Source organism: Fulmarus glacialis, unplaced genomic scaffold (genome assembly GCF_000690835.1).
Source record: "Fulmarus glacialis isolate BGI_N327 unplaced genomic scaffold, ASM69083v1 scaffold7832, whole genome shotgun sequence".
NCBI classification, from domain to species: domain Eukaryota; kingdom Metazoa; phylum Chordata; class Aves; order Procellariiformes; family Procellariidae; genus Fulmarus; species Fulmarus glacialis.
In genome coordinates, this window is record NW_009198366.1 from 1388 (window position 1) to 14358 (window position 12971).

Genomic DNA, 12971 nt, shown 5'->3' on the forward strand with positions numbered 1-12971 from the left:
GCACAGTCATAAGCCTTGCTTGTATTTTATTTTGCTGCAAGTTCTGAGTTCTGAACAGCATTACCTGTTGCAAAAACAGGAGAGAATCGTCTTCTGCTCCTATGTGTCATTCTGAAGGCATTTAATAGCAAATAACCAAGTTGTTTTATATTTAAGTAAAGGAATTTTCCACTTGAAAAGAGTTCTGTTGAATAGTCCTGTGTTCCTAAGCATGGTTGGGTATGCTAGTCTAGTTCCTACTGTATCTATAGTTTTGAATGGTGTGCAGAAAAAGCCAGTTCAAACTTACTGGTTTTTTTGCAGAAGCTTGGGCCATAATACCCAAAGACAGGTCTTTAACATTGAAATGAGAACACAGCCCAGGAAAAAGAAATTATTCAGAAATGGATGATACGCATTTGAATCATGAAAAAACAGCACTAATGTCATTTATTATCTAGTTTATTTATTATCTATGTGTCCTGGTTTCGGCTGGGATAGGGTTAAATTTCTTGCTAGTGCTGTGTTTTGGATTTAGTATGAGGAGAGTGAGCGGCTGCGTGGTTGGTTAAACCACGACACTATGTCATTTATTATCTAATCACATTTAAAGACTAGCACCTAATTCTTTTTAAGTTTATTTGGCAACAGCAGGAGATTTAAATAGCCCTAGTATTCGCGTGAGTGAGTTAAGTGTAATTTGCGCGCCTCCGTAAGGCTTGAAAGAAATGTAAAGAAACTACTGTAAAAGGAATGGACTTTGACTATGTTACAGTAGCTCTTAGAACACCGACTAATAAATTCAGTATTAAAAAAATGGTTCTGACCTGTCGGTAATGACCTGTCATGAGCATCTGTTGGTTTTCAGTTGCTGTGGTAGCTACCACAGAAGTGTAATGACCATGGAGAATTTCCAGTTTTGTATGTTACAGAGGAGGTCTCTGCTCTATTCTTTCTTCCTGATTCAGATGCAGACTTAGGGCGCTGTCTTGCAGCAGATGGGCTCTATCTTTATACAACTAATTCAGTGGGCAGAGGAATAAGCAAATTAGGATCTGGATTACATGGTACTTTGCGGTAAGTGACAGTTGAATATTTGCTATTCTGCAGATCTGTTTAAAAAAAAAAAAAAAGTTGTTACTGTTTTGGTAAACCACTCTCAGATGTTAGGTATAGGAAGACGAGCATATTATGCATTTTTATTAAATGCGTTTTTAATGTTTTAGTTTTCTCATCTGAAATTCTTCTTGAGTATGTTTTCTCTAGTATCGTAGAATAGTTTAGGTTGAAAGGGACCTCTGGAGGCCATCTAGTCCAACCTCCTGCAAAGAGGTATACTAGCAGAATAGCTAGTGTTTTATTTTTTAATGTGTAGTAGGTTGGTTTATTCTTTGCTGAGAGGCAAATACTACAGACTAGTTTTGTGACCTTTTTATTTATAGTTGTACAATTGCTGAATTTATAAGTGTGGGGTTTTTTTTCCTAATTATGTCATTCATTATATAAATGATCAGTGCAGGTGTGACTCACTGTACCTTCTTGCTTTTTTATTGCTTGGAAGCCGTGAGGCTTCTTATGCTTTAAGTCTTGCAACAGAAATTGCTGCCTTATGCTGACTTGAAGTTAAGTTCAGTCAAAGTTCAAGAATGTGATTGTGAGTTGTTCTTAGAAAAACAAAAAATAGCACAGAGTTTTAAAGAGTTTTTAATATACTGCTTTTTTGCCAGAGGTTTTGTGTACTGCCGTAATGAGGAGCTGGAGACGGGGTGGGTTGCTTTTGGCAACAGCAAGCTTCTTCATCGGCCCGTCTCTTTTGATAATAAGCCTCACTCCCTTTTCCAGGTTGTGGATCAGCATACCCTTCAGGTAAAAGGAAAGCTAGGATGTTCATTGCAGAGTTACAGTAGAGTAAGAAAACATTCTTGATTAATCACAGTCATTTCTAGCTTTAATTTTTGTCCTTGAAGTTTCTTCTTTTTACTTTGTGAAACTGCCTTTTTATAAACCCCCGTTGAAAGCATTGCATGATAGAACTTGTATGTAATGTTATAGATATTACTCTGTTTCCATATGTTAGTGTATATATATGCATGTATATGTATGTGTGTACATACACATATATGTATATGCATGTACAGACTTACACTGTACTATATTATGATAGTATTGTAAGAGCTAGACTATAGTATGGTCACATTATAAAACAATCAAACAATAGCAAAATGGACTTTGACTTAAACTGAAAACATAATCTTCCTGAAGAGCTCATTATTCTTCTACTGTAACAAAATTCAGGTATTGTTTCTGATCTAATTGTGTTTTGTAGATAAACAACTGTTGTCCTTTGTAAAAATGGATAGTTTGTTTACTTTGGGTTTTTTCCTGCCATGGTTTTAAGGATGGATAGGTATCTTTATGTCCAGTGTGTTTCCTGAAACTGAGAATGTTTGGATTCCCCTTTTCTTCCAAAGTTTCAAGTAATGTTTCACAGAAGTTGCAGGAAGTAGGTAACTGTTCAGCATGTATATTTTCCTTATGGTACTGTGGGTATGCTCTCAATCATTAGAGAGGAGATGATCCTTTTATTTTTAGCTATGTTAAATGTTTAGATATATAAGCTGTTTTGTATGCAGTAGATCCATTTGGCAAACATTTCAGAATAGCTCTTCGTAACAAATGAATGTAATAGTACTATTATGTCCGATAATAAACCTCTTATGGACTAACTGCACTTGATCTTAATTTATTTATTTATTTTTAAGTACACTGTTAATACTCATAAGAACAGACTTCAAAATAAGAACTGTTAAGATGCTCTCCTTCTCGTAGGTATGTCAAATAATCCCAATGCCAGTAAATCACTTCCCAGTCGGCAGTACTATGACTACCGTGCATCTTTCTTCAGATGGCACATATTTCTACTGGATTTGGTCTCCTGCAAGCCTCAATGAAAAAACACCAAAAGGCCACTCTGTTTTTATGGATATTTTTGAACTTATAGTAAGCAAATTAAGTGTTTTCTATGACTCTGGAATTGGTAGCATGACTACTGCTTAATTAAATATCAGCATTTTCAAATCAACATTTTAGGTTTAATATTGATATGTGTAATCTGAATTGCTGTTTGCAATGTGTTTACGAATTGACTTTTAACAGAAGGTGTGCTGTTCAATTCTATCTTCAGAGGACATACGAATATCATACTCCAGCAATATGAATTGTCTTGTAACATAAAACGTATTTTATTATAATTAGCAATTAAGTTTTATGCTGGGACAGTAACTCAGTGTATTAGGATTTAAAGCGTTGTTTACTGTGGATCTGCTAAATTGCGTTAAAAGCCAATCAGGTCCCACAAGTTACAAATACAATTGTTTCGTCTACACTGCATTTTATAGCCTAACATGTTTTTATGTTGTATGACAGTCATTGATTTTGGTGTAAAACTAAATGCGTTTCAAAATATTAAGTCTAGAGAAATGTATCAGTAGCTTGAACTCCCTTTTCTCTCAATGGCTTATATATGTGTATGTATATACATATATATGCTTGCATTTGTATATGCGTGTGTGTATATTTTAATTTGACAATGAAGCACCTCAGTCTAAAATTTTATTAGTTTATGTAACAGAGCTTATAGCAATTCATAGACCTCTAGTATTGATAATTGAAATTGTACGAGGATTTAGCTTTGATGGAGTACTTTGGGTGCAGTGTCTGTATATCTACTCAGCAGTTGCTGTACAACAGCTGTACTTAGTGGGACGATGGAGCTGGAAGTGGTAGGCTATAGTAGTACAACTTACAGAAAATGCCTAATGCTGTAAATTGGATCTTATCTTCATTAAGAGATGCATTCTTTAGTAACACGTCCCCTGAAGATTATGGTCTAAGAAAATCATTGCTTATAGTTTTTGGCTGGCAAATGATTTAAAGGCCTTTTCTTATAAAACTTGCCAGTGAAACGTCATTAAGAATACAGGGAGCTTAAATATTTTTAGGTAGAGTTCCATAAATAAACTCAAGGCTATGACAAGCAGTTCTGTCTTTGAGGACAGACAAAATAAAAGATACTATATTGAACCACAAAGTCACAAACAAAACAAATACTCATCTGTCTAGCTTTTATGACACTTTTTTTGTAAGAATTTCTGCCAGCAGGGTTTAAGTTTGTATCCCTACTTGATATATTGTATTGTTCAATTTTACTGTTCAGTTAAGGTAATCTGTCTGCTGTGGATTTCAATAACTAAAAATATTTTTTTTTCTCCATTTTGATAGGTTGAAAACGGCGTGTGTATAGCAAATCCTCTACAGGAACGAATTATATTAATGAGAAAAGAGGGTGAATCTGCAAAGAGTATAAACGAGATGCTTCTGAGTAGGCTGTCTAGGTATAGAGCTTCCCCATCAGCAACATTGGCTGCTCTCACTGGCTCTACAATCTCTAATACATTGAAAGAGGACCAAGCAGGTCAGGAGAGGTTTTACTGACTCTCAGTAATTTTTCATGGTTTGTTTCTTAACACATATAGTATCAGTTCTAGTAATTACTAACTCTCAGGACATGTAAAAAAAGTGTGCATTTTTTTTTTCCACAGATATGTAGTATTTGCGTAATGCTTGAATTACAATTCCTTTGCTGAATTAGGCATTGGTTGTGAGAAAAGTTTAAGAATGAAATATGGGAAGAATACTTGTAGCACCCTTTTTTCCCCGTGTATTCAATTATAGGACTGGTTTATGCTACATTTGATCAAACTGATAATTGCATTTCTCTGCTGGCAGTTCAACTGGGCTTCTAATTGTTATGTAAAAATGGACTGCAGTTTAGAAAATGAAACTATTGTTTCACAAGTAAGTTGAATATTATAAATTGGAGGCAATTTTGCTTTTTTTTGAGGTAGTTTGCACAATGTTTGGGTATTCTTTTATGGGCTTGCTGAAACTACCCAAGTTAATTAGGGAGTCTTGAATGAACAGCATTGATGGCTTTCAGGATGATCTGGAGCTTTGTAAGATTTGTCTTAAGATAAGGTTTTATTCAGTTTATCTTGAATTACTTCTCGTCTTCCTTCATAAGTACATGAGTTTTCTTTCTTCAATTTTAAACAAAGGTATTTCCATCAAAATAAATTATACAGGAAATACATATGCTTACAGGGAAATTGGCAAACAGTTAGCTTGAAGAGCTATTTTAAAGGCTGTGTTTTGCCAGTTAACTAGAGTGCTACAGAAGAAGAAGTGGTTATTCTTGGGTAACTCTTTAGTCAGTGCTCAGGAAAGTGTTGATCAGCTGTGGCAGGAGCTAGATCATTATGACTGTATATGTTTCATGTGGAGCAGGGGAACTTAAAATAGGAAATGCGTAATGAATCTCAAATGATCTCTTTATGTTAAAAGATTATTTGGCTCTTAGATACTGTTTTCAATACATACAATTCTTAAAACAGTTTTGTTTATACCTAAATTTTAGGCTGCTAATTTTCCTGGTTTGGAAATTAGAGATTGCTGTCTTTTTTAATTTTTAAGTTGTTTTCTTTAGTTAAATAACCTGTGAAACTGTTTGTATCCTTCTGGGGATTGATGCTGAATGTGTGGGATTATGAGGCCACCCCTATATACAATTTTTTAAAGCAACTCCTAAATGCTGCAAAATGTAGCTTAAATGAATTTTCATATTGATTTATTTGAAGCCCTAAATAGAAATCTGCCTTATTTGCTGCCTGTTACTATGAGTTTTTAATGTTATGAAGAAATACATGTTTGTGTTATATTTTTCTATTTAATATTTCAGCTGCAAACACTAGCTGTGGGCTGCCACTGAAAATGTTAAGGAAGACTCCAATATACACATGTGGAACATACTTGGTGATGTTGGTCCCACCCCCAGGTGGATCAGGCAGTTCTGCAACACGCTCGCTCTTTGGAGGAACAAGTGCTTTGTCATCTTTAAAAAGTAAGTCGGATATGTTTATGGCAGATTTTAAGTCCTTGGTTTTCTGAAATACAATAAACTTATCAGAAATTTATTGGAGACTTTTTTCTATGTAGTTCTTGCTTCAAGCTTGGTGTTCAATATTTCGGATGGGCAGTTCACAAGCCGAGCAGATCTCATTGATGCTGCAGGAAGTTCACTTGGACGTGGTGCTCTAGTTCCCGGACTTGGTAAGAAGTAGATCTCTTTTCTGGGAATATTTCAGAACTAGACATATCCAACCCTTAGATTCTAAATAATCTATCTGGATTTTAATTTGCAGTGAGCAACTCTGCAGTTGGTGGGGTTTCATGTCTATGGTGAAATTTTGTAAATTTAACATTTTTGAAAGATCATAATTCCCTGAAGGAATTTCCAGTATCTTGCTTTTGCAGTTTCAGCTGCACACAAGCTCAAGGGAAGTGTTTTCTGTAGCAGAAAAGAATCTTGAAAGAAGTCTGATTTTTACACCCTGCTTATGCTGCAAGGTGCCACAAAGTTCTGAGTGTCTTATCTCTGTATTTGAAAATACATAAGTGCATCTTAGCTGGAAAGACGTTGTAGGTGTTTCTGATTTCCCTATTGCTTTGTGACTGAAACTTCATGAGTGTTTTCTTCAGGACTCCTCTTTGGTTTTGTTTGTTTTTTTTTTTTTTAACCTGCTTGGTATAGTAAAATAATCTTTTGAACAGTGTCCATGCTACTTAAACACTGCATATCATTGCTAGCATTTTAATAAGCAGTGTTTTTATGTTGCCTAAGAAAGAATGTATTTCTTAAAAATGTTTGAGATAAATAGTTTTAAATAATATTCTAAATGCTAGGATGCATGGATAGGTATAATTGTGTGTTAACGTATTAGCTACTGTTACTGGAGATTTACCTCAGTCATTTGAAACATGTAGACAAATAGGTTATTTTTGAACTTTTAAGGTATGGTAAATGCCTCTATCATAGAACAGTCATGTCTATAATCCACTCATCCCTTTCCTTTTACTGTTTTGGACCTGCTTGTGTTTGTAGGCTTTAAGCTTTTCAGGAGATAAGTCTCTAAGCTTAATTTTTTTAACAGTTGCACCGTGCAAACTGTCAGTTTTATTAAAGCTGCTATGTTTTTACCACAAGGCCTTTAAAACAAGTTGTAAGGTGCTTAATTGTCAATAGCTGTAGTAAAATAAACTTGAAACTTTCCCCCTCTACTTTTTCTGGAAGTTATTAGTATCTGATGCCAGACTCAACAATTTTTAGTTTATGCACTATGCCAGTGGGTGGTAAGTTTGTGGAGGAATGATATATGTTAGGTACTTATAAATAACGAGCACTGGAGTATTTACCTGAAATGGATGCTGCTGTATGTTTACTTGAAACATCAAAAGGGATGTGCATTCGCTTCATTCCTTTGTTAAGAAATCTCCTTTTAATGTTTTTCATTCCAATGCATTGTTACTAAATTGCTGCCATGACAGAGAACTTTTAAAGCAAATAGTTCGGATTTATATCTGCTATAAAAATACTTTAGTCTAGTTTTCTAACAAACATTCTAAAATTTTATGTGCAAAATATTTTCCTCTTCTTAGGTGCCTGTTATGATACTATGAATAACATGATATGGACATGCTCTAATGATTATATTGATCAGTGGTGTAATCCCGGGAACCAGGCATTCCATTGTGTCTGTCAGAGACTGGGAGTGAGTCATGTCATTACAGAGCCCAAAGGTGAGGTAAACCTACAGGACAGCATTTTATACAAAGTGGAAGTGAAATGTACGATTATCATAGAATAAATATACAGAAACTACCTTCTGAAACATTCTATTAAAAGTTGAGTTCATTCTTGAAAAGTTGTTTATAAATATTGGTCATGGTTTATCTTTGCTTTAAGAAAGGAAAAAGCAAAAAGCGAGACATATTTGGAAGTTTCCAGATTCTTGCTACCTTTAGCACATTAAAAAAGTGATGTGGGTAATTCTTTGGTTTATCACGTGGGCGGGTGTCCTGGAGTTAGAGGAGATGATGATGATGATATATTGCATTTTAGAAGCGAATGTTAATGCTATAGTCCGTGTTTGTAGGCAGCATTTGAACTACTTTTCTTCTTCTAGGGGAGGCAACAACCACAAATGAGGTTATTAACCAGTTACTGCACCATGTTGGTGCCATGTGTATCCACCAACTCAACCTACTTGCAGCCAGCAACAATCTTCCCATAACAAATTTTTTGGGCAAGCAACATCCAATTGAAGCACATCATCTCAGCAGTATTTGTGACATTATGGAAAAAGCGATGGTGAATGGAGATACTTGTATAATACGTTGCATCCTTGTTGTCTTTCAGGTACAAGGGCATCTTAAATGTACTTCAAAATAAATAAATAAATAAAAAAGTTGTTTTAGAATACGGGCAACCACTTGATTTTATTAGGGTTTTTTTTTGTCCATTGCATTCAATTTAATGGAGATTGACTTAGCAGTGGCTTTGCAGTATCTTACACATGCATTTAAGAGTCCTAATTTAAATGTAAGAGTAATTGTCACCTTTACAAATTAAAATAAAATCCAGAGAGGTTACTTCCTTATTTCTTTCTTTTTTTCTTTTTTATTTGATACAAAGTCAGTTTCTGACTCTGAGGTTTCTAATGACCTAGACAAATAGTTTAAGAAACAGAAAAAGGGTTAATGTGAACAATGTTTTAAGTTTTTAATATTGTTGTGTTTAATTTTTCTCAGGTGGTTTTTAAATTTTTCTTCAGCCCACAAACCGAAAGAAACAGAGATATTGTTAGAAGGTCTGGCCTATTACTTTGGCAGTTACTGATGGCACCAAGGGATCAGATTTGCTCTGAAATTCAGAAGGAGGTTTGTCTAGCTATTAGGTAAATATCTGTTTTGTCTATTAGATTTTAGATTATTTGAAAATGCTGTAACAGATGAACATTCAAATTGGATTCAGCAGTTTAATTTTAAATTAATAAAATTTAGGTCGACATAGTATGATAAAATTATTACGATTTATATCTGTGGAAGAAGGGAAATACAATGTGTTTGTCATGATGACAGTGAAATAACAGATAGTAATTACCTTACTTCTTTTCATTTGTTGCTTTTTATTTTTTTATTATTTCTTTAGGGTTTTTTTAATGTTTATTGTAATATAGCTGCTAAATTCAAGCAAAGTTTTCTGCATTTCAGTGATGGCTTTAGAATGACTTCCATATTTAGCTTATATAGTTTATTGGTGTTCTGGAATAGGCAAAGCTAATGTCAACTGTTATACCAGTGCTTCAAGTGACAATACTGAAATTCTCCTAAACAAAAGGAATGTAAGGGGAAGCAGAATGCATAATACTTGAGGAATGCTGTAAGATTGAAGGCCCAGGAAGAAACGTGACAGAGTAGTAAGACTGTCTTGAGAAAGTCAGATTTATGTTTAGAAAATGGGAATCTATTTTGGTAGAAGGGTGGGCATTATGTCTCTGGGCTGGTACACCAGGTCATCACACACTTAGGCAGGATGGCTGCGTTAGCTCCACATGATATTAGCTACTGCATCTCTTGAACCTGATGCTGTGTAATTTCCTTTCTCTGGCTTGTCAAAATAGCAGAATGACTAAGTACAGGGAAGCGAGCAAGAAGTGTGATTGTGTATCACGAAAACGAGATAATGTAAATCTCAAGGACAGTGAATGCTGTCTCAAATGTCCTAAGTACAAATATAATCTGCTTTCAAGTGGGAAGTGCTCCAAAGGTTGAGAACAAAATCTTCTGAAGATCAAGCTCCATTTTTTTTGTGTGAATCACGACATTCCAAATTTCAGTGGCTTTATGCAACTCTGTGAGTGAGTGAAGAAGAATAGTGTGTTTTTAGTATGATTATCTAGCATTTTCAGGGTCTTGCTTTTTGACAGGGAAGAGTGTATCCTGTCAACAGTATGGACAGCTGCTGCATTTTTCCCTTGTTTAACCATATATCCTCCAATGACGTGTAAAAAAATCAGAGGTGGGGATTAGGTAATACCTTCTTCCTCCTGTTTTCTCACTGGGGGATTCTGATACCAGTGGAAACCTCAAACTTAGCTTGCAATGTATGATAACTTTTCCTAACTTATCATAAGTTGGTCAGCATGAGCCAGAGGGAAGCTGCAATAATCTCTGCTCTCAATGTGAAGCTGAAAAATGTATCAGTTTTCTTTTCTATGAGAGTGTTATTTAAAAAGAAAAGGGAAAAAGAAAAGAAGTCTGCATAATAGTTTCAACACTTCAGACAGTCACGAAGTACTCCATTTAAGTTATTGTGATCTTCTATCTTGATGTGGCAATTCATGTAGAAAGGACAAAGTTCATCACAAGTTAGAGGGGAAAAATATTTCCACAAGGAGTATCTATGCATAGCTGTGTTGTTTCTGAAATGCTAATTCTGGAATCTTCTGCTTAGCTTAAACTAAGACTTCTATAGGGAGCCAGTCTTTAATAAGTACAAAACTGTAACAGTAGCAACTTTTTGATTACTCTTGCATTTTCCATTGTTCTTATCGCAGATAAGCCACAGCTCTTACCCCATCACCAGAGTTGAGTCACTTTCTAAGCCATCATCCATTTTTTCTGATACCTGTCTGTTTCTTGGAAAAATGATTGTGCTGTCATATATACAAGTGATTAATGTGGAGTTTCTCAGAGGAAAGCAAATAGCTCCTGAAGAAGCTTTGGGACCTAAACAATAAAATATAGTTGATGACAAGAGATTTCTGGAGAAAGCAGATGTTTATTTTTTGACTAATACAAATGTTAAAGTATGGAGGATGCCTTTCAAAGTTGGAAGAAGCTATTACATAGACATTCTGAATGTTATGTCAGAAACTAGGCTGAGATTCTGTGATGCCGTTTTTCACATGTCCATTGAAATTATTTTGTTCGCTTTTAAATACGTTAAATAATACATGGTTTTATTTTTTCTTTAGCTCTGGTTTAAATATTCTGTATCCTGGAGAAGCAGAAATCAATAATTTATTGAAATTGGTCTTAACTGAAGGTGAGAATGTTTTATGGACATGTGGGTGTGTGTTTTTTCTAATTGAAAACAAAAAGTGAAAATACTTCTCAACCTCTGGAGGGAGAACAGTTCAGAATATTGAGCACTAGTCTGCTTTAAACCCATCCTATTCTAGGAAATTATGGAATGCTTCAAATTCTTAAGCTGCCTTCTGAATGGCTACATGGTCAAGGGTATGTTAAGTGTAGAAAAGGAAAATCTGTCTCAGTCAGGCAGCTGTTTGAAATTGAAAAGGATTAAAGTTCTCTTTTGTCACTATTAGTAATGTTTCTTGTCCAGGTTGTATTTTAGAACACCTAGTTGGCAGTTAGTGTTACCCATGGCAATTAGACAGTAACCAGAGGTAATTTTAGTCCTTAGTGAAAGAGTAATAATCTACTTGCGTTCACCATGAAATGGGAGTCTGGACTTAGAAGCAGCTGATGCACAGTAATTTGTTACTTCATAGGAATGTGTTTGTGCGTCAAAGTCTTTGGAATTTAAAACAATGCTATGTGCAGAGTAAGTTTTAACAGTCTGTAATATCAACAGGGAATCGGGTTACACTGTGAATATAGTAATTTCTGAGAAGTAGCATATATTAAGCAAGATATCTGAGGAAATAAAAAGAAATTAATTCTGTAAAATGCTGTTTTGCAAAAGCTTTTGCATTCCATTTTAGGAGAGAGAAATAGTGGTCTCTCTCAACTTCGCGACGTTATCCTGACTAATTTAGCAGAACAACTTCAGAACAACAGATTTGGAAGTGAAGATGATGATCATTATAGGTAAAATGCAACAATATGCTCCCCCTCCTCCCCATTTATAATGTATGTTTCTGTTATTTGCTTTAGGTAAAATTGAATAAAATTCTGCTGAAATTGCTTGTTGTCTTACTAGCAGTGTGACCTGAAATACTATCTTTGTCTCCGTAGTGGGTAGAATTTCATTAGGACAAAGGAGAGAGAGGTTTGACATTTTAGGGGAAACTTTGGAGACTTCTGTACACAGACTTAGTTTTGGATTCCCTGCTGCTTACCATGTATATGGTAAATGTGGATGATAATTCATAAGTACGATATTATGACATTGCTTTCCATATCACTACGTTGGGTGACTTTTCAGCAGTAAAACTGTCAATCTCAAGTACCTGTTCAAGTTGGGAGGAGTCTTTTCTTAGGATTCCTTAGAAGTCACAGATTTATATCAGCGCAGTGCAGGAAATCGCTGGTAATCTGTTGCATTGATTGTTGTTAAACATTTCAGGCTTGGTTTTCTTTGTGCCTGAATCTCTGAGGTTGAACAGATACTTGTTTTGGTTTCACATAATTTGTGATACAGCTTGCAGAGACTTTTGAGATGAGCTATACAAAATGCACCATAATTAGGCTATTAACATTTTACATCTTTCTTACATTTTTTTGAAGACTAAATGATGAGCTGTTGCACTACATTCTCAAGATTGTTGTCCGAGAATCTTGTGTCTTAATCACCAAGTGCCAAACTGTATCTAAAGATGATTTTCAAAGGCTGCTTTCAACTGTGCCTGTAAGTAAAATGTATTTTGATAAAAGTATATTTGCCTTTGGCTTCTTTTCCTCCTTAAAGCCGTCATCTTCACTAAGTATATAGAGGTGAAACTTTTATAGTTGTTGTGTGTCTTAACAAATACAGGAAAACAAAGTCTTTTGTTTGTGCTGTGCAGGGAATGAAGAAACAATTTCTTACAGCAAAGTAAATTGTACAGTAATGCTAAAACAGGTTTATATGTGGATATATTTTCCAATTGCTCTGGTAACTGTTTCAATTTAAAGGAATTTTGTGTATCTCAATCTTCAAAGCATTACAAGAACTTAAAAAACAAAATAAATTCTTTCTACATTTGTGTATAATGATTCATACAAGCAGGAAGGATTATCATTTACAGATAAAAATGAGTGAAAGTTGACATTATTTTATGGTAAAAGTAGGCATAGATGTTTTCAGC

The 12971-nt window shown here is 34.8% G+C and overlaps 1 protein-coding gene across 1 annotated transcript in view; it reads left to right on the top strand.

Moving 5' to 3' along the window:
* The first annotated feature begins 2826 nt into the window (after positions 1 to 2826).
* HECTD4 (HECT domain containing E3 ubiquitin protein ligase 4) overlaps positions 2827 to 12971 on the top strand; it is a 56225-nt gene continuing 46080 nt past the window's right edge. The window contains 9 exon segments of the mRNA XM_009572860.1: positions 2827 to 2979; positions 4261 to 4453; positions 5777 to 5938; positions 7534 to 7674; positions 8061 to 8293; positions 8686 to 8831; positions 10914 to 10984; positions 11667 to 11772; positions 12412 to 12532. Coding sequence (XP_009571155.1) covers positions 2827 to 2979; positions 4261 to 4453; positions 5777 to 5938; positions 7534 to 7674; positions 8061 to 8293; positions 8686 to 8831; positions 10914 to 10984; positions 11667 to 11772; positions 12412 to 12532 — 1326 coding nt within the window.